General features: G+C 41.6%; 1 protein-coding gene across 1 annotated transcript in view; it reads right to left on the bottom strand.

The window, feature by feature from the left end:
- SGK1 (serum/glucocorticoid regulated kinase 1) overlaps positions 1-18663 on the bottom strand; it is a 150223-nt gene extending 131560 nt beyond the window's left edge. The window contains exons 1-2 of the mRNA XM_021937835.2: positions 18547-18663; positions 18124-18274 (exon numbers count right to left, since the gene is read on the bottom strand). Of these exons, the coding sequence (XP_021793527.1) occupies positions 18124-18192 (69 nt within the window). The 5' untranslated portion in view covers positions 18193-18274; positions 18547-18663. The remainder of the gene's footprint in view (positions 1-18123; positions 18275-18546) is intronic.
- Between the last annotated feature and the right edge of the window lie 242 nt (positions 18664-18905).

Raw genomic sequence — 18905 nt, 5'->3', positions numbered from 1 at the left:
GGGATTACAGGCGTGAGCCACCGCGGCCAGCTCTCAGCTCTTAATTTCATTGCATGTAAAGAAAGCAATCTGTGCAATTCACAGTAGCTGTCAGCCAGGGTAACACAGGGAGACCTCATCTTTACAAAAAAAATTACAAAAAAAAAAAAGAAACCCAAAAAACATCAGGTGTGGCAGCTCATGCCTATAGTTCCAGCTACTCTGGAGGCTGAGGTGCAAGGATCGCTTGAGCCAGTGAGGTGAAGGATGCAGTGAGCTGTGATTGTGCCCCTGCCTTCCAGTCTGGGCAGCAGAGCTAGACCTTACCTCAAACAAAACAAAACCAAACAAAACCAACAAAACAAAAAAAACAGTAGCTGGGTAAGTGTCATAGATCACATGGAACTAAAGCTGGCTCTGGAAACATATGTAGAATTTAGTTAAGTGTGGAGTTAGGGTGAGGTTGTGAGCAAAACCAGCTTCCTGAGACATCGGAGGTGCGGAGTTATGCCAAGGAGTGAAGGGAGTAAGGCAAGGTATGCTGATGTGTGCAGAACAGGGAGGACTTTGAAAACTATGCAAAGTGGTTGACTGACATACAGTAAAACTCATAACAAGTATGGTCATTAGCAGAATCATTAAACTCTGGGTTAGTAAACTACTTAAAAAAAGATTCCAATGTGGAAATACTCAATGTTTGGATATGCCTGTTCTTTCTAGTTTAGGTATTTCCTTCTGACAGGGTTTTAGAGCCTCTGGTAGCTTTTCCAATCCCTGTGACTTTTTTTTTTTTTTTTTTCCCCTGAGTTTGGTGGAGTCGGATAATGAAATTTAAACTAAAGCATGTTTGCATCACCTACACTCAAGAAGGTCCAAATACCTCAGTTCTTCACAAAATAAAATGCTTTTTTTTTTAATTCAAAAAAGAAAGTAAGTCAAAAAGAGAGAGAGAAAAGAAAAACACACAGCAGATAACTGAGAAAATAAGAGAGTTTATTGCCACTGAAAAAGGAGCCTGACTTCTAACATCATATTTGCCATTTCTGTATATGACCCTAGGGAAGTACTTTTCTCTCTCAATGCCTTGTTCCCTCAGGAAAACCTTATTACTATGAGAAAGATGTTAATTCGTCTAAAGTGCTGTAATTTTTTTTCATGGGGATGTTAAGGAGGGGAAGGCAGAGAGAAAGAAGATGGGGAGAGATGAGTTAAGAGATTTCACTAAGGAGTCGAGGCGAAAGATGGTGGTGGCTTGCACCAAGGGATAGGCCCTGGAGATAAAGAGAAGAGGAGTTAAAAATAAATGTTGCTTTTTTTTTGTTTTTGTTTTTTTGCTTTTTTGTTTTTGTTTTTGAGATGGAGTCTCACTCTGCTGCCCAGGCTGGAGTGCAATGGCATGATCTTGACTCACTGCAACCTCCACCTCCTGGGTTCAAGCAACTCTCCTGCCTCAGCCTCCCGAGTAGCTGGGATTACGGGCATGCGCCACCACACCCGGCTAATTTTTGTGTTTTTAGTAGAGATGGGGTTTCAGCATCTTGGCTAGGCTGGTCTTGAACTCCTGACCTCAGGTAATCCACCTGCCTTGGCCTCCCAAAGTGGTGGGATTACAGGTATGAGCCACCGTCCCTGGCCAAGAAGTGTATTTTGGAAGTAAATGCAATAGAATATGCTGATGAATTGCACTGACGTTGGGAGAAAAGAAGATAAATAATTTCTAGATTTCTCACTCTCACAAATGAGTTATGTGGTAGTATCATCTACTGAAATAGAGAAACATAGGGAGAAAAATCAAGAGTTGGGTTTTGAACAGGATTAGCTCAAGATGTGTGTGAGACATTTCAATGGGAATGTTTAGTAAACAATTGGGAACAGAGGTCTGGCATTCAGGGAACTAAGTTTCTGAATAAGGGATTACATTTAAAGCACAGGAATGAATGAACCCGTGTGTGGAGGAGGAGGGAGAGTCGATGGGAAAGTGAGAAAGATGGAGAAATATAGTAAGAAGGAAAGGGCAAAGAGATGGTGAGAGGCTGGTGAGCCAAGGACTGAGTTTGAGCCATCCCCACATTATTGGTAGGACAGAGCAGGAAGGTCTGAAAGGAAACTAAGAAATCATCCACAAGTAGGAGGACAGGCTGGAGTGCTGGGCCACAGAAGCCACAACTGAGTATTCCAAGGAGGAGTGGTCCACAGGAAGGACCACCTTCTCTTTTCTCTTCTCTTCTCTTCTCCTCCCTTCGTTTTCTCTTCTTTTCGTTTCTTTTCTTTTCTTTTCTTTTCTTTTCTTTTCTTTTCTTTTTGTGACAGGATCTTACTCTGTTATCCAGGCTGGAGTGTACTGGTGTGATCATGGCTCACTGCAACCTCAACCTTCTGGGCTCAAGCGATCTTCCCACCTCAGCCACCCAAGTAGCTGGGAATACAGGCATGTGCCACCAGCCTGGCTGTTTTTGTTTTTTTTTTTTAATTTTCTGGAGACCTGAGGGTCTTGCTATGTTGCCCAGGCTGGTCTTGAACTCCTGGGCTCAAGCAGTCCTCCCATCTTTACCTCCCAAAGCATTGGGATTATTGGCATGAGCCACCACCGCTCTGGTAAACTGAAAGGAAAAGTTAAGATATGGACAGATAAGTGTCAACAAGGAAAAAGAAATACAAAACTAAAGAGCTTGATATTAAAACAGAGGGATGGAATGCCCTCCAAGTTTTCGAGGCTTTCGTGATAAATATTTTAGTGAATGGGGAATAACAAAGAGAGTCTAAAGATCATTCAGAGTGTTGATGAATTACACGGATTATGATTTTGAATTTCAAATGGATTTTAAGTCTTGATGTAAGGCAGATTAGAAAACAAAATTTCACATTAAATTTATTAAATTAGGTCAAAACTCATCAATAACTAATTATACACTGGACATAAGTATTTCGATATCTTTTTGTCCCTCAGTGCCTTGTGCGTATGTAACTTAAAAAGCAGAGTAATTTGGTGTCATTTGATTTAATGAGATCCTGTGCAAATGAAATACCTTTTTAACACTGAAGCTAGACCATTGCAGTGCTCCAGGGACAACTATGTATAGAAGATAAATTAATTATGTTCACTACTTCCTAAGCCTATAGAAACAACTAAATAACTAAATGAGAGAATCAACCTGTTGATCATGTGCAGGTTTTTTGAGAAATGACCTTTAGTCAATAAAATCCCAGAGCACAGAGGTTTCATAGCAGCTTGTCTTCAGGCAGACTTATCAGTAAAATCACAATTTATACCACAACAAAAAGTTCAGAAAAGTAAGTTATAGAGGTAGGTCATAATTTTGAGGTCTGTCTTGATAATATCTAACATATTTTGAGTGCTTAGTGTGTACCAGGCATTGGGGCTAAATACTTTACATGCGTTATGTCATTTAATCCTCATAACAGTTCTTTGAGGTATTATTGTTATTATTATTATTTTATTATTATTTTGAGACAGTCTCACTCTGTCGCCCAGGTTGGAATGCAGTGGGGCGATCTTGGCTCACTGCAACCTCCATCTCCCAGGTTCAAGTGATTCTCCTGGCTCAGGCTTCCCACCAGCTGAGACTACAGGTGTGCGCCATCATGCCTGGCTAATTTTTGTGTTTTTAGTAGAGAAAGGGTTTCACCATGTTGACCAGGCTAATCTAAAACTCCTAACCTCAAGTGATCTGCCCACTTCAGCCTCCCAAAGTGCTAGGATTACAGGAATGAGCCACCGTGCCCGGCCTGAGGTGTTATTATTAAACCCATTTTACAGATAAACCTTAGATACTTAACGCTTAGAATATTAAATGCCTTGTCCAATGTTACCATGCTCGGAAATAATCCAGTTAAGAGGCCAACAGTATTTGTCTGATCTCCTATTAGGAATCCTTAATACTCTTCTCCTGTAAATGTTTAGATTTAAAAAAAAAAAAGGTCATAGATAAATTCAGTACAGTTGGATACAATTTGAAAAATTATTTTATATTTTAGTGAAATAGAAAGTTTTAATCTGGTGTGGTGCTGGGTGCCTGTTGTCCTAGCTACTCAAGAGGCTGAGGTGGGACCATGGCTTGAACCCAGGAGGTCGAGGCTGCAGTGAGCTATGATCCAGCCACTGGACTCCAGCCTGAGCGACACAGCAAGATTCTGTCTCTAAGGAAAAAAAGAAAAGAAAAGAAAGAAAAGAAAAAAACTTTGACATAGTTTCTCTTTGCCACTCTTCATATTGAAAGGTGAAGTTTATTTTCCCTCCCCTTGAATCTGGGCTGGCCCTATGACTTTTTTTTTTTTTTTTTTTTGATGAATAAAATGCAGCAGAAGTGACACTATATGACATCCAGGACTTGGCCTTATGAGATCTTCAGCTTCCACATGCTGTCTTGAAGCACTCCCTGTTAGAAGCCAGCAGCCATCTAAGTCTATCTGAAGACGATGATACTGTGAGGATGCCCAAGCTATGTGGAGTGAGAGGCCAACAGAGATGCACTAAGACACCAGACATGAAACTTTCTTGGACTTTCTGGCTCAGTTCAACCACCAGCTGAATGCAGCCAAGGAAAGACTCAGCCGACGTCACAGGGAGCAGAACCCTCCAAATGAGTGAAACCGAATTCCCAATCCACAGAATCCTGAGCAAATAAATGACAGCGGCTTTTGCTTACCAAATTCTAGGTAGTTTGCTTTGCAACAATACTAACATACATTTAGTAGAGTTGGACACAATTTGAAAGAAATATGGGCTGGGTGTGGTGGCTCATGCCTGTAATCCCAGCACTTTGGGAGGCTGAGGCGGGCGGATCTCTTGAGGTCAGGAGTTTGAGACCAGCCAGGCCAACATGGTGAAACCCTGTTTCTACTAAAGATACAAAAGTTAGCCGGGTGCGGTGGCAGAGTGAGGCAGGAGAATCGCTTGAACCTGGGAGGCCAAGGTTGCAGTGAGTGGAGATTGCACCACAGCATTCCAGCCTGGGCAATAGGGAGGATCACTTGAGTCTTGAAGTTCAAGGTTAAAGTGAGCTATCATCGCACCATTACTCTCCAGCCTGGGGGACAGAGAAAGATCCTGTCTCAGAGATAAAGAGAGAACAAGAGAGAGAAAGAAAAAGAAAAGGAAAAAACGAAAAGAAAAAAAACAAGGCAATTTACAATGAAAAACTCCTGAGAGGAGAGTGAAAATAAAAACACAAGATTAAAACCAAATTCAGTGACTAAGAAGTTCTTTCTTTCTTTCTTTCTTTTTTTTTTTTTTTTTTGAGACAGAGTCTTAGTCTGTCGCCCAGGCTGGAGTGCAGTGGCGCAATCTCCGCTCACTGCCACCTCCATCTCCCAGGTTCAAGCAATTCTCCCGCCTCAGCCTTCCGAGTAGCTGGGATTAGAGGCATGCGTCACCAAGCCCGGCTAATTTTTTGTATTTTTAGTAGAGACAGGGTTTCACCATGTTGGCCAGGCTGGTCTTGAACTCCTGATCTTGTGATTCGCCTGCCTCAGCCTCCCAAAGTGCTGGGATTATAGGCGTGAGCCACCGCGCAGCCTAAGAAGTTACTTCTAAAGATTTGTCCAATTTGTCCACTGAAATTTATATTTAAATTTACTTTTGAGTTTCCTGGCAACTGAGGCAAACCAAAGAGATTATATCATGCTAAATGTGATTTCCTTCAGAAAAGAAAAATCTTTAACCTACTACTAAATTATAAGAGCACTTTACCACATGGCTCCCTTCACAGGGAACAGTGAATGATAGAGGAGACAATGACTTCAAAAGAGATTTTATTTAACCGAGTGCGGTTGCTCATGCCTGTAATCCCAAAACACTTTGGGAGGCCAAGACGGGTGGCTTACCTGAGGTCAGGAGTTTGAGACCAGCCTGGTCAACATGTTGAAACTCCTGTCTCCACTAAAAATACAAAAATTAGCCAGGCATGGTGGCGGGTGCTTGTAGGCCCACCTACTCGGGAGGCTGCGGCACAAGAATCACTTGAACGCCGGAAGCGGAGGTTGCAGTGAACCAAAATCGCGCCACTGCACTCCAGCCAGCCTGGGCAACAGAGTGAGATTTCATCTCAAAAAAAAAAAAAAAAAAAAAGGAAAAGAAACCCAGACTCTACTAAAAATACAAAAATTAGCCCAGCATGGTGGTGCTTGTCTATAGTCCCAGCTACTTGGGTGGCTGAGGCAAGAGAATCACCTGAACCCGGGAAGCAGAGGTTGTAGTGAGCCATGATTGTACCACTGCACTCCAGCCTGGGTGACAGAGAGAGATCCTGTGTCAAAAAAAAAAAAAAAAAAAAAAAAAAAAAAAAAGTTACTTATAATACAGATGTGTCTAGATGATGGAATTTTAAAAAATTTATTCAATGTATTTTACTGTTTTTTCAGAGATGGGTTTTGTTCTGTTGCCCAGGCTAGAGTGCAGTGGTGTGACCATGGCTCACTGCAGCCTCCACCTCCTAGACTCAAGTGATCCTCCCACTTCAGCCTCCCAAAGTGCTGGAATTACAGGGATAAGCCATCATGTCTGGCACACAATGGAACTTTAACATAAACCAAACAGAATAAAATGCAAAGAACTTTTGATTTCTATATGGGTTTTCAGATTAACTCTCTTCTTTCTCCTCCATAGACCTTAGGCATTTCACAATCTTTTGGCTTTCTGTTTCAACATATACTTATTGATAACCCCCCAGGGGTCAGGTCCTGAGGGTTTAATTGTATGTAAAAGAGAAGGAAGGTCCCTACCCTCATAGAGACCATAGTCCAGGAGGACATTAATTAATGCTGAAGGCATTCATTAAAAAACTTTACCAATACGCAATTGCAAACTGATGGGTGCCATAAAAAATAGCACAAGGCCGGGCGTGGTGGCTCATGCCTGTAATCTCAGCACTTTGGGAGGCCGAGGTGGGTGGATCACCTGAGGTCAAGAGTTCGAGACCTGCCTGGCCAACATGGTGAAACCCCGTCTCTACTAAAAACACAAAAATTAGTCGGGCATGGTGGTGTGTGCCTATAATCCCATCTACTCAGGAGGCTGAGGCACGAGAATCGCGTGAACCCGGGAGGCGGAGGTTGCAGTAAGCCAAGATCGTGACACTGCACTCCAGCCTGGGCAACAGAGTGAGACTCCGTCTCAAAAAAAAAAAAAACAAAAAAAACCACAAAGGGAGCTATCATGAGTATGTCATGGAGGGACACAATCCAGGTTTCTGGGGAAGGGAGTGGGGGAGTGAAGGAAACTTGTTATTTCTTTATTCCTTTTGAGACAGGGTCTCACTCTGTCTCCCAGGCTGGAGTACAGTGGTGCCATCATGGCTCACTGCAACCTCCACCTTCTGGGTTCAAGTGATCCTGGCACCTCAGCCTCCTGAGTAGCCGGGACTACAGGCACTCACCACCACACCTGGCTAATATTTAAATTTTTTGTAGAGATGGGGTTTTGCCATGTTCCCCAGCTGGTCTCAAACTTTTGGACTCAATCAATGCTCTCACCTCGGCCTCTCAAAGTGCTGGGATTACAGACGTTAGCCACTGAGCTCGACCTGGAAGCTTGTGATTTCTTAGTTTCTTTTTCCCACCTTAAAACCTGACACATCAAAGTGCTCAATTCATGTTGGCTGTTGATGATGAGAATACAAAAAAATAAAAGGGGGAGAATTTCAACACTAATTTTGAAATAAATTCTGAATCTGTTATTTCAAAAAATGTTAACTTTAGAAATGAAGACACATTAGAAATTTATGTTTCTCTGATTTTTATAAAATAATGAAATGTATAATGCAAGACGTAACTGCCAAGGTACTAGATGAAAAAAAATTATACATTCTGAAATTGCATCTGATAGAGATAAGTTCTGAAGGGTTAATCTCAATTGCTTGATTTAATGTGTTTGCTTTGAACCAGATGAATAATAATTAGCAATGGCTTCACCAACTTATTAGCGACAACGTAGAGAAGGTGTGGGCCCTTTTACGTAAAAGCTGACTAATAGACAAATAAATTAGATATGACTGTTTTGCCAAAGCTGATAACTAAGGCCCTTTATGCAATGAGTGCCAAGTCCTGGTTGTTTCTACGTAACATTTAATCTTTGAAGGCAAGTGGTTGAAGGAGAAAGCAATTATATTGATGTTCATTGGAGAAATTCATTTACAGATTGTTACTACAATTGTCCCTCAGTCTCTGCGGGGGATTGATTCCAGGACCCCTGCAGATCCCAAAATCCATAGATGCTCAAGCCCCTGATATAAAATGGCATGGCATTTGCATATTGCCAGTGCATACCCTCCCTAACATTTAAAATGATCTCTAGATTGCTTATAATAGCAAATACAATATAAACGCTATGTAAATAGTTGTTATGCTGTATTGCTTAGGGAATAATGACAAGAAAAAAGGTTTGTATGTGTTCAGTACAGACGAAACCATCTTTTTTTTTTCCCCCACATATTTGACCTGCAGTTGGTTGAATCCACAGATGTGGAACCCATGGATACCTGGAAGCAGTTAAAATCACTCCAATATTTTCTTTAAATTCTTACTTCTTCTCTTCATCAATGCTCTCTCTATTCAACCAAGTAATGATATCACAATTACACGTGGTACCTCTTCCCCAAGCCCTTTGATTACATTGTTTTTATTGATTCATCAAGCATATATTATTGAGTTTCTACCATGCACCAGGCACACAGATAGAGCTGTGAACAAGACAGACAAGGTCTGCACCCAGCACGTGTATATTCTAGGTTTCAAAGAAGCTATATGAGGCTGTGAACAGGATTCTTTTTAAATGTCTTTATTTTTATACTACCCCTCCACAGCCTTACCCCAATCTTTTAAACCACACTGGAAGCCATGTACTCATCGTTTTTTTTTCCTGTAATTTTTTTTAACAGTACAACCTAAATAAATACTGGCCCAGAAAGATTCAGAGTTCAAAGAAAATTCAGCTGCTTTCAGAAACATCATTCTATGGGAAAGATCATATTTCTGAGCAATAAACATTATAAATACATATTCTGTTTTATTTTTAATTCTCAAACTATTAACTTTCATTTTTTCCCCTCCCTGGCATATTTTAATTTTGGTCCTACAGGGACTTGAGTCTAAATGTGTTTTAACAATTTGGGGGACTTTTTTTTTTTTTCACCTTGCTATTTCTAGAGACTAGAATCTTTGAGCTACCAAGGCCTTTCAAACTGGCTGATGTTACGATAACAAACTCGGAGACAGCAAGATGTTCCTTAAACCACTGGGTTAGAACGAGAATCCTTTGTTTTCTATGGGCACAAGCCTAGGAAGGTTTCTTTTCTTTTCCTTTTTTTTTTTTTGTTTGTTTTGAGACTGAGCCTTTCTCTGTTACCCAGGCTGGAGTGAAGTGGTGCCCTCTTGGCTCACTGCAACCTCCGCCCCCCCGGGTTGAAGTGATTTCTTCTGCCTCAGCCTCCTGAGTAGCTGGGATTACAGGTACATGCCACCACACCCTGCTAATTTTTGTATTTTTAGTAGAGATGAGATTTCGCCATGTTGGCAAGGCTGGTCTCAAACTCTCGACCTCAGGTGATTCACTCACCTCAGCCTTCCAAAGTACTAGGATTATAGGCGTTTGCCACCATGCCCGGCAACCCTAGGAATATTGTACTTCATGCTTTTCTCTTTCGCCTTGCTCTAGCTTACCCTCCAGAGACAACAGAGAGAGAGAGAGAGAGAGAGAGAGAAAGTGGAAGAACCACATGACCAGTCATTTCCCAAAGCAAATGGCATTTTGGGTGAATGCCCTGACCTAGGAGGGAAAAAGAGGCCAAGGTTACCCTAATGTTACAGAAGTAGCTAAGTGAATTCTTCTCAGAAAAATGTCACAGCAGGCTCTAGAAAGCAATTAGAGTAATATTTTGGCACCTCGAACTACCAAATAGAAGATTCCTCTACTGCTCCAGTTACATCTTTGATTTTCATTTCCCTTTGTTGTAAATACTTACAATGTCATTTCAGAATGCTGCAAAAAAATAGACGTGAGAGTAAATAAACTATAATAATAATCCTTTCTCCACATGCCATGGCAGCTGCAGGAGGATGCCAACGCAGCACCGAACTTGCCTTACTGCCTGCTTTTCCTGTCCTCCTCCTCCTCCACCTCCTTCTCCACTTTCCACACATGATCTTTTTTAAATTTGCCAGCATCACTGTGCAGTTTGCCAGAGAAACCTGGCCACTTGCTGGGTAAGCCTGCTCTTAGACCAAGGACCAGGGTAGGTCACTGCTGCTGTCCTCATTTGTGAGCCAGGAGGAGGCACTGAGGGTGAGGTCCAGAACCACCTGCTTTCCCATTAGAGAGGATGTGGATCTCTACAGAGACACTGCATATCCCTTCAGTTGAAGCTCTTTGAAGACTCTGTTTACCCTATGAGCTGAACTTTCTTGAGCCTCATAGAATGGGTAAAAATCTTCATCCCCAGCTTGGTGAGGAGCCAATGATTTCACGCTCAAACAAGCTGACAAGCCAGGAACCCTAGCTTTCCTTAGCAGGCAGGAAAAGCATCCCACTCGTAAGTCAGGAGTCTTCTCTGCCAATGTTAGGAAAGTTGATATTTACCTTTTTTTTTTTTTTTTGGACTTATTTCTAAAAAAAATTAACTAGTATGTAAAAAAAAAAATCACACTTTAAAAATATGCTTCTACAATATTTGCTCTAAGGAACTATCTTTAGCTTGACCTAAATTACTAATTAAACTTTTCTATTGATCCAATTCCCATTACCGTTCCTGCCTTTATGCTTTTATATTTGGAAATCTCCAACATGCATTTTGATGGCTCCACCCGCCACGTTCCTCACTCCCGCCCCCTCATTTTGGTTTTGCTTTACCTTGTTAAGCACTTACAGATCATAAAATATGGGTGAGCTCAGAATATCTCTTACTCCAGTGTTGCATATGGCACCAGTATTTCAGCACCAGCCCTTTAAAATATGGTGCAGAATTTCAAGGAACTCAGCTCCACTTTCCATTCAAAATCCCTCCCAAGCACTGTAGCTAAGAGCCTATCTCAGGATTTTCTTGAGAGCTGCTGGGGAGGCAAAATATCTATTTAACGAAAATGGCTCATCATCCACGTTCTGCAGTACCGAGACTAATTCCCCAGCACTGCCAAACCCAGTCTGCTAAACTCCCTCATCCAAACTCTCTAAGACTTAGTGGTCAAAGTGCCAAAGGCATCAGTCTTACTCACACTCCGTGACTCCTAAGACTTCATTGAAAGTGAGGATAAATAATAATTGGAAGACATTTTTAGGATTCCAGTTGGGAGGATACATAATGCAGATACTATATAGTATTATTTATTTATTTATTTATTCATTATTTCTTTTTTTTGAGATGGTGTCCTACTGTGTCATCCAGCCTGAAGTGCAATGGCGTGATCTTGGCTCACTGCAACCTCCGCCTCCAGGGTTCAAGCGACTCTCCTGCCTAGGCCTCCTGAGAAGCTGGGATTACAGGTGCCCGCCACCACTCCCAGTTAATTTTTGTATTTTTAGTAGAGACAGGATTTCACCAAGTTGGCCAGGCCGGTCTCAAACTCCTGACCTCAGGCGATCTGCCTGCCTCGGCCTCCCAAAGTGCTGGGATTAAAGGCGTGAGCCACTGCGCCCGGCCTACTATACAGTATTGAAGTTAGTAATTCATATTAATGCAAAATAAAAGGAGATTAGTGAATCACTGCTACATCTGTCTTGTTTGGCCTGACAAGAAAAGTATCATAGAAGAGAAGGTGTGGTAAGGGCATTGGGTCAGCAAACAAGCTGAGGTCAAGCTTCCCTAAGTACCTGCCAGCTGTGAAGGGGTAGTGACAGCTTGTCTTTGAGCCAGATTTAGGTTACATTTCAGTCTTAATTTATATCTAATCCATATCTAAACATAGAGAGAAATAAAATGCATTAGATTTCTAAGCCACTGAAGCCTGTTTAAAGGAAGAAGGAGGAGGAAGGAGAAGAGGGCAGTGACTTAGGGGCAAGTCAATAGAAGGATTCATTCTTTTATTTTATGCATTCTTTTATTCAACAAATATGTTTTGACAAGTGGGGGATATAGTGAACAAGGTAACCCGTTTTCCGTCCTTAAAGACCTTCCAGCTGGGTGCGGTGGCTCATATTTGTAATCCCAGCACTTTGGGAGGACAAGGCGGGTGGATCACCTGTGGTCAGGAGTTTGAGACCAGCCTGGCCAACATGGTGAAACCCTGTCTCCACCAAAAAAAAAAAAAAAAACCATTAGCTGGGCATGGTGGTGCACATCTGTAATCCCTGCTATTCGGAAGGCTGAGGCAGGAGAATTGCTTGAACCTAGGAGCCAGAGGTTGCAGTGAACTGAGATAGTGCCACTGCACTCCAGCCTGGCGACAGAGTGAGACTCTGTCTGAAACAAAAACAAAAACAAAAACAAAACAAACAAACCACCTTCCTCCCCTGTGGCAGCTACAGAGGAATAAGCAGTACTAATGTGACAGTGCAGTGTCACTGGGGCCGTGTGCTGTGTTGTGGGCGCAGGCTCAGGAGGGACTCGAGCAGCTTAGATTTTAGCTATTCTGAAGAAAGCACAGTAGGAACCACTGGAGTCTCTGCCATGTTCTGGGAAGTATGATCAAATACATCTTGAAAAAATCTAAAGCAGACTTCAGATTCGTTAGAAAGCATTCCTACCGCTCTCAGCAGTGGCTTGGAAAATCTACCTCTGCATAGCTAAGGCCATAACAACAACAACAACAACAACTAAATACCTCTTTGGGTTGTCCTCACAAGTAGTTTCCAATTCGGGAGAGCCAGTTCTGCAGCAGTATTGGCATCATCGCAGTGCACTCCAGTGACGCAAATGTAAAGACTGGTGATGGTAAACGAACTACCTGAATTTGAATTCTGGCTATACCTCTTCCTAGCTCTATGATCTTTAACAAATTAGTTAATCTCTGACCCTCAGTTTCCCTGGCTATAAAATGGGCATAATGAAGGATTTTGAGAGTTACCTGAGTAAGGTGCTTTGAACAGTGCTGCTCAATAATGTTATCCCTCTGAGAAGACTAGCGAAAGTTTCCCATAAGAAAAGGGCCTTTGTTATTCCAGTTTGGATACTTTAAGCAGGCATAAGAGAACAGTAAAAGGAAATCAAATGTAAAGGGATGCTGTCTATGAAACAGTTGTGAAGAATAAGCACTTCAGAGGAGCTTAATTTAATTTCTCAGCTCTGCTAGAGTAAACATTGTAACTAGGCTAAAAACCTTTCCTTTGTTCCCGTAGTTATTAGAGAAAGGAAGAAGCCAGAGAAATCATATCACTTCACTTCTCTGAACTTCACCCTGGATTATTTAATGTTGACAGGCATTCAGGATGTATAGAGATTAAGGACACAGACTCTGGAGCCTGGTGCTGGGATCTAAACCCTGATCCTGTCACTAACTAGCTATGTGACTTGGGGCAAGCTCCTCAACTTCTGTGTACCTCAATTTCTTCATCTATGAAATCACAATAATAAAAGTACCTATCTCAGGTATTTTTATACGCGATTTTTTTTTTCTTTGAGATGGAATCTCACTCTGTTGTCCTGGCTGGAGTGCCGTGGCGAGATCTCAGCTCACTGCAACTTCTGCCTCCCAGGTTCAAGAGATTCTCCTGCCTCAGCCTCCTGAGTAGCTGGGATTATAGGCAACTGCCATCACATGCAGCTAGTTTTTGTATTTTTAGTAGAGACAGGGTTTCACCATGTTGGCCAGGTTGGTCTCAAACTCCTAACTTTAAGTGATCTGCCTGCCTAAGCCTCCCAAAGTTCTGGCATTACAGGCGTGAGCCAATGCGCCCGGCCTGTGTATGATGATTTAAATGTGTAATGTACTTAAAGCTCTTAGAACCATGTCCAGCAATATTAATGCCATTTAAGTGATAGTTATTAGAAAAGCTACTGTTATTAAGGAACAACGCAAGGAATTGTTCAAATGCATATAATCGTAAAATATGGAGTCAAGGCTGGGTACGGTGGGTGGCTCACGCCTGAAATCCCAACACTTTGGGAATTCGAGACCAGCCAGGGCAAGATAGTGAGACCTTGTCTCTGCAAACAAACAACCAACCAAACAAACAAAAATACAACAACAAAAATGCAGAGTCAAAATGGAAGGATCTTGTCAAAGTTGGTAGTCACTAGGCGGTTAGTTCCATGAAGATAAAAAGTGGTCATTTTGTTCCTACTCTATTTGTTGAAAAATGAATGAATGAGGCATGAAAGACTTGACTAGTTTGATGTTCATGACTTAATGAAGAGGAAAGCACACGAGATCTGGAAGTGGAAACCCAAAACATGAGTCCTGGCTTAACCTCATTCTAATTTGACAGGTGATTTACCACAGGTACTCAGTTTCCTCATCTTTGAAAGAGGGAAGTCAGAGGGAGAATTTCTGAGGTTCATTCCACATCAAAAATTCTGCAGTGTTAGATAGACTTTCGAATTTTACAAAAGGTAATGTAGTCATGGCTATGGAAGTCTTTCTCACATACCTTGTGTATTTCCAAAAAGGATTATCGAGTTGGAGACAATGTCATTTGTTTGTGTTTTCTAAATCATTATGTAAGAATCTGAGCCACGAACAGAACAAATCTTTAAATCCATGAAAATGGATTACTTTTAGCTGGATTGATAACTTTTAAAGCTCTTGGATTGGGAGAATAAAACTGATAAGGACATTTTTCCATTCATCTTAAATGAATTTTTGGAGACTCTTAAGAGTAAAATATAATGTATACACATCTAATGCTAATTTATCATAAACATGTAATGAAAGTAGAACTCTTATCTAGTTTAGTTTAGAAATTCTCTGCTAAATGAAATTAAGCTCATTTAGTTGAGCTTTTAAAATATGAGGGTGAAAAGCATAAATCCAAAGGATTTTGTAGAACTAGCATCTGGACCGTCTTTCTTCAGATTATGTTCCTAGAATCTGGGTTCCCCAGGGCTGCCTCTCATTACTGTCAGTATTAAGGACTAGAAAGGAGCTGGAAGAGGCTTGGCCGCCTTGATAGGTTTTTGGTAGTGGCATAAAGATTTCACTTGGTTGGGGAAGTGGGGAGGGGCATAGAAGAGTCTGTTGTGGAAACAAAAGAAAAGAAAGGGAGAGTGGTCTGAAATCAAAAAGTCTGGATTACGAATACAAGCTTTGAGTCAAACAAGGTTTAAATTTTAGTTCTGCTACTTTTTAGTTATGTGACCTTGGGCTAGTGGTTTAATCTCTCTAAGTCACACTTTGCACATTTAATGTTTCTTACTTTACAGTGTTACTGTGAAGATTAAATGAGCTAATCCATGTAAAGCACTCCTACCTAGAACATAGTCAGCTCTAATAGTGACTGCCAGACCAAGGCAGATAACCTATATTCTCTTTTAGCTTCTTATGCTCCCTCTGGAATGTCTCAGAAGCATAGGAAGCACTGTTTAAGCCTCCTGCAATCAAAATTCATTCTTTTTAATGAGCCCTAATAGACCCTATGGATTTTTTTTTTTTCCAAAATCTATTCATAGTTTAATGTGGGCTGTGGACAAAGGTTCACTTTGTAAGACTGTCTAGCTAGGTTAAAAATAAAATATGCAGAAATGTGTGGAACTTCAACAATAGAATATAAGAAAATGAATTATTCTTAACTGAAAACAAAGGCATTATAGTATATGAATGTGTATGTGAAGTAAAAGTCTGGAAAGTATAAACATCAGTATGGTAATAGTTACTACATCTGGGGAAGGGAGAAAGATTGGAGAGGAGGTGGGACATACCTTATTATTGTTTTAATGTTTTATAGATTTATTTACATATTGTTTAGTTAAAAACAAACAAACAAAAAAAGCAAACCAAAAGCAAAGTCATGGTACAAACTGAAATAAACATTTAGAATGCAGAATTTGTGGAATAAACCAAAGTAGGCAAGAATCAAAGAATTTATCCCTGGGGCATTCAATGACTTGATACAAGGTCACCTTCTACTTAGTTAACTGTCCTTGAGGAGTAAAGAGAGTGCAGGGGCAGGAGAGATGTCTGATACCGTCTCCAGCAACTGATAGACCCAGGTTAGAAGGTAGATGAAGCTGCCTGCCAGTTATCTTGGTAGAAACTTCTTTCTGCATGTACTCAGATAAGACATCAGTACTCTGAGTGGGTCTTTGCAAAATTCAAGGTCTGCAGAGTCACCAACTGAAGTCTATTGGTAAATTTACTTTTAAGCAAAACAAAACCAAATGGTAAATTAGTATTTCTATTAGTACATTTTGATAACAAAGAAAATAAAAGACAATTTAAAATGTATGTAACTTAAGTCCACATTGCTTAAGAACATGTGACTGAGGAGTTTTAGAATATCCCTAATACCATGAAATAAATGCCGTAATTAAAAGGCAGTAGAATTTAAGTACTGGATAATGGGCTATGGCATTTTTAAAATTAGCAAAACATTTGTTTATTATTGCAAATTAGGGCTGGGGCTGGTGGCGGACATCTGTAATCCCAACAATTTGGGAGGCTGAGGCAAGAGGATCACTTAAGCCCAAGAGGTCAAGACCACCCTGGGCAATATAGCAAGACCCCATCTCTAAAAAGAAAGAAAGAAAGAAAGAAAGAAAGAAAATTAATTTTCATAAAGGGCCCTTCCCTTGGAAAATATTTTGGCTACAGGGAAACACGAAGAAACCTTGTGGAGCTCTGTGAAGTTGCACTGACTTGCTTTCATTCAGCTTGCCGCTCCACTAGTGAGAGATTTCACATGGTACTCCCGCTCCAAGAGCAAGGGCCAGGACAGGTTGGTTTCATTTTGGTTTTAATGCATGTGCTTTGGCCCACAGACTTTGAGAAAGATTTTGCTTTACTGATGAGAACTCAGTCAAAGGTGCTTGGGAGCCTTCACTGGCCCTCTAGCTGGGCCTGACACATTGCCTGCATTTCTAGCCTTGCCTTCCCAGCTTGCCCATTTGGTGCAGCGAGGTAGTCCAGCCCACCCTGAAATTCACTGTGTTAGGCGGATGAGTTAACTGAAGAACTGTGTTTCAGGAATGGCACAGAAAGGACCTGAATGAAGGGAAGGACAAATGAATGGAGAGAACCATTTTGGAGGAATTGCCCTAGGGTATTATATAGGATGGGGCAACTGGGGGCTGGAGGATGTTCCTTTTCTTACGTTGCTTAGGAAACACTGTCCTTAAGAGTGTCAGTCATCATTCCTTTAACAATCATTCATTTCTTACCTCCCACTTGTGTATAAATTTGCAGATTTACACAGACCACCAGTGTGGCCATCCCAGTGAACTGAGTTTATTGTGAAACATACATGCAAAAAATCATTTTTTTCTCACCTACAACCAATGCAACATTTTTATTTTTCATACTTTGAGTTGAAGAATAAGGAGTTTAAGAAATAAATGCATACAGCAACATAACCCTGAATTATCGCTCAAATACAGACCTCCCACTGCTCTCTCCTTAAAAAAATAAAAAATAAAAAAAAAAGGCAGTTATTCCAAGCAAAAGCAAAAATTGAGGCAACTTAAAATAGACAATTTTAAATGCTGGATTCCATCATTTCATAAAAGGTCATTCTAGTCCTTTGCTATTTATACCATAGATAGAGACATAGCAAATTATTGGCTGAATGGATTTGGGAAAGCAGAAGCTGCTGCTTCTGACGAATGAAGATGATAATGCATCACTTGAGACTCAGTGGATGAAAGGTGTGGAAAAGTTGAACCCTTCAAAGATAAGACAGAGGAAGCTGCTAAATTAGCCCCTGACTAAATTACTAGCCATAACTGTACTCAGGCCAATTCTCTTTGCAACTGCCTTGTAATCTTTGTTGTGGCTTGAGAGAGAAAAATCCCCATTCCCAGCTCAAACCCTTTTTAAGGCATCTCAGCCCAACCCCCTCCTCCCAATAGCAACTCTTCATAGCCCCCTGCCCCTCCTCCAACAAATTCGAATCAAGGCAGGTATAGTTCTCAGCTTTACCACTGCTGTCAGAAGCACGGCTTACATTAAGGGTTTAGCAACAAAACCTTAGGCTTACTTCAGGCAAACATTCAAAAGCATTTAAGGGAAGCACAGAAAACAAAAGAAATAAGCAAAACCTGTCCTTACCCGCTTCTTAAAAAATTGGAAGGCTGAGCATTTCTTGACTGGGAATCCATTCATGTCTTTGTTTACCATTTTCCACCGTGGGGAATTCACAGTTATAGATCCAGGGTGGCACCCGCCTGGTTAGTGCATATCTGTTTCCCCGGTTTACCTCCTGGAGACAGTTAATGAAGACTGAGCGGGATGGAGAATCTAGCAGGGCTCAGTTCTTCACTCGCTCATTCTGCAGCACCAGCTACTGCAGCAACCTCTCCCCACTTTCAGTTGCCACCGGCAGCGGCTTTCCTCCTTCCATCATTGCTCCGAAACATATGCATCACCGCTGCAGCACCCTGGGGGCCGGACGGTGGGATACGGCCAATCTCCGGGGAGATGCTGTGGCTCCTACCGAGCGGGAGAAAGGTACCCCTCCCCGCCCCCAGCTACCTGGCTGCTCCTCGGCGGCCGGCGCGGGGAGCGAGTCGCTCTTCTCCAGGTGATGCGCTCCTGGAGGCTGCTTGAGAAAGGAGAGTTGTTTTTGATTGTGCAAGTTCCAGTGGGAGCTGTAGTTAAGCAGCTGAGAGAAGGAGTAAGAAAGAGCAGAAATCAGAGGGAGGGAGGGAGAGCCGTGCCAGAAAGGCAGAGGGAGAGAGAAAGCGAGGCTGGAAGAAGCAACGATTCATGAATATCTGAGCAGCGGATGGAGAGAAGGCACAGCCAGCTCAGGATGCGCTGAAGAGCAGTTGACTCCCCTTGGGAGGGCTACTTTAAATAGCTTCTTTTCTTTCTTCTTTTCTGTTAGGAAC

Source organism: Papio anubis, chromosome 6 (genome assembly GCF_008728515.1).
Source record: "Papio anubis isolate 15944 chromosome 6, Panubis1.0, whole genome shotgun sequence".
Taxonomy (NCBI): Eukaryota; Metazoa; Chordata; class Mammalia; order Primates; family Cercopithecidae; genus Papio; species Papio anubis.
This window is presented reverse-complemented; position numbering and strand designations above follow the sequence as displayed.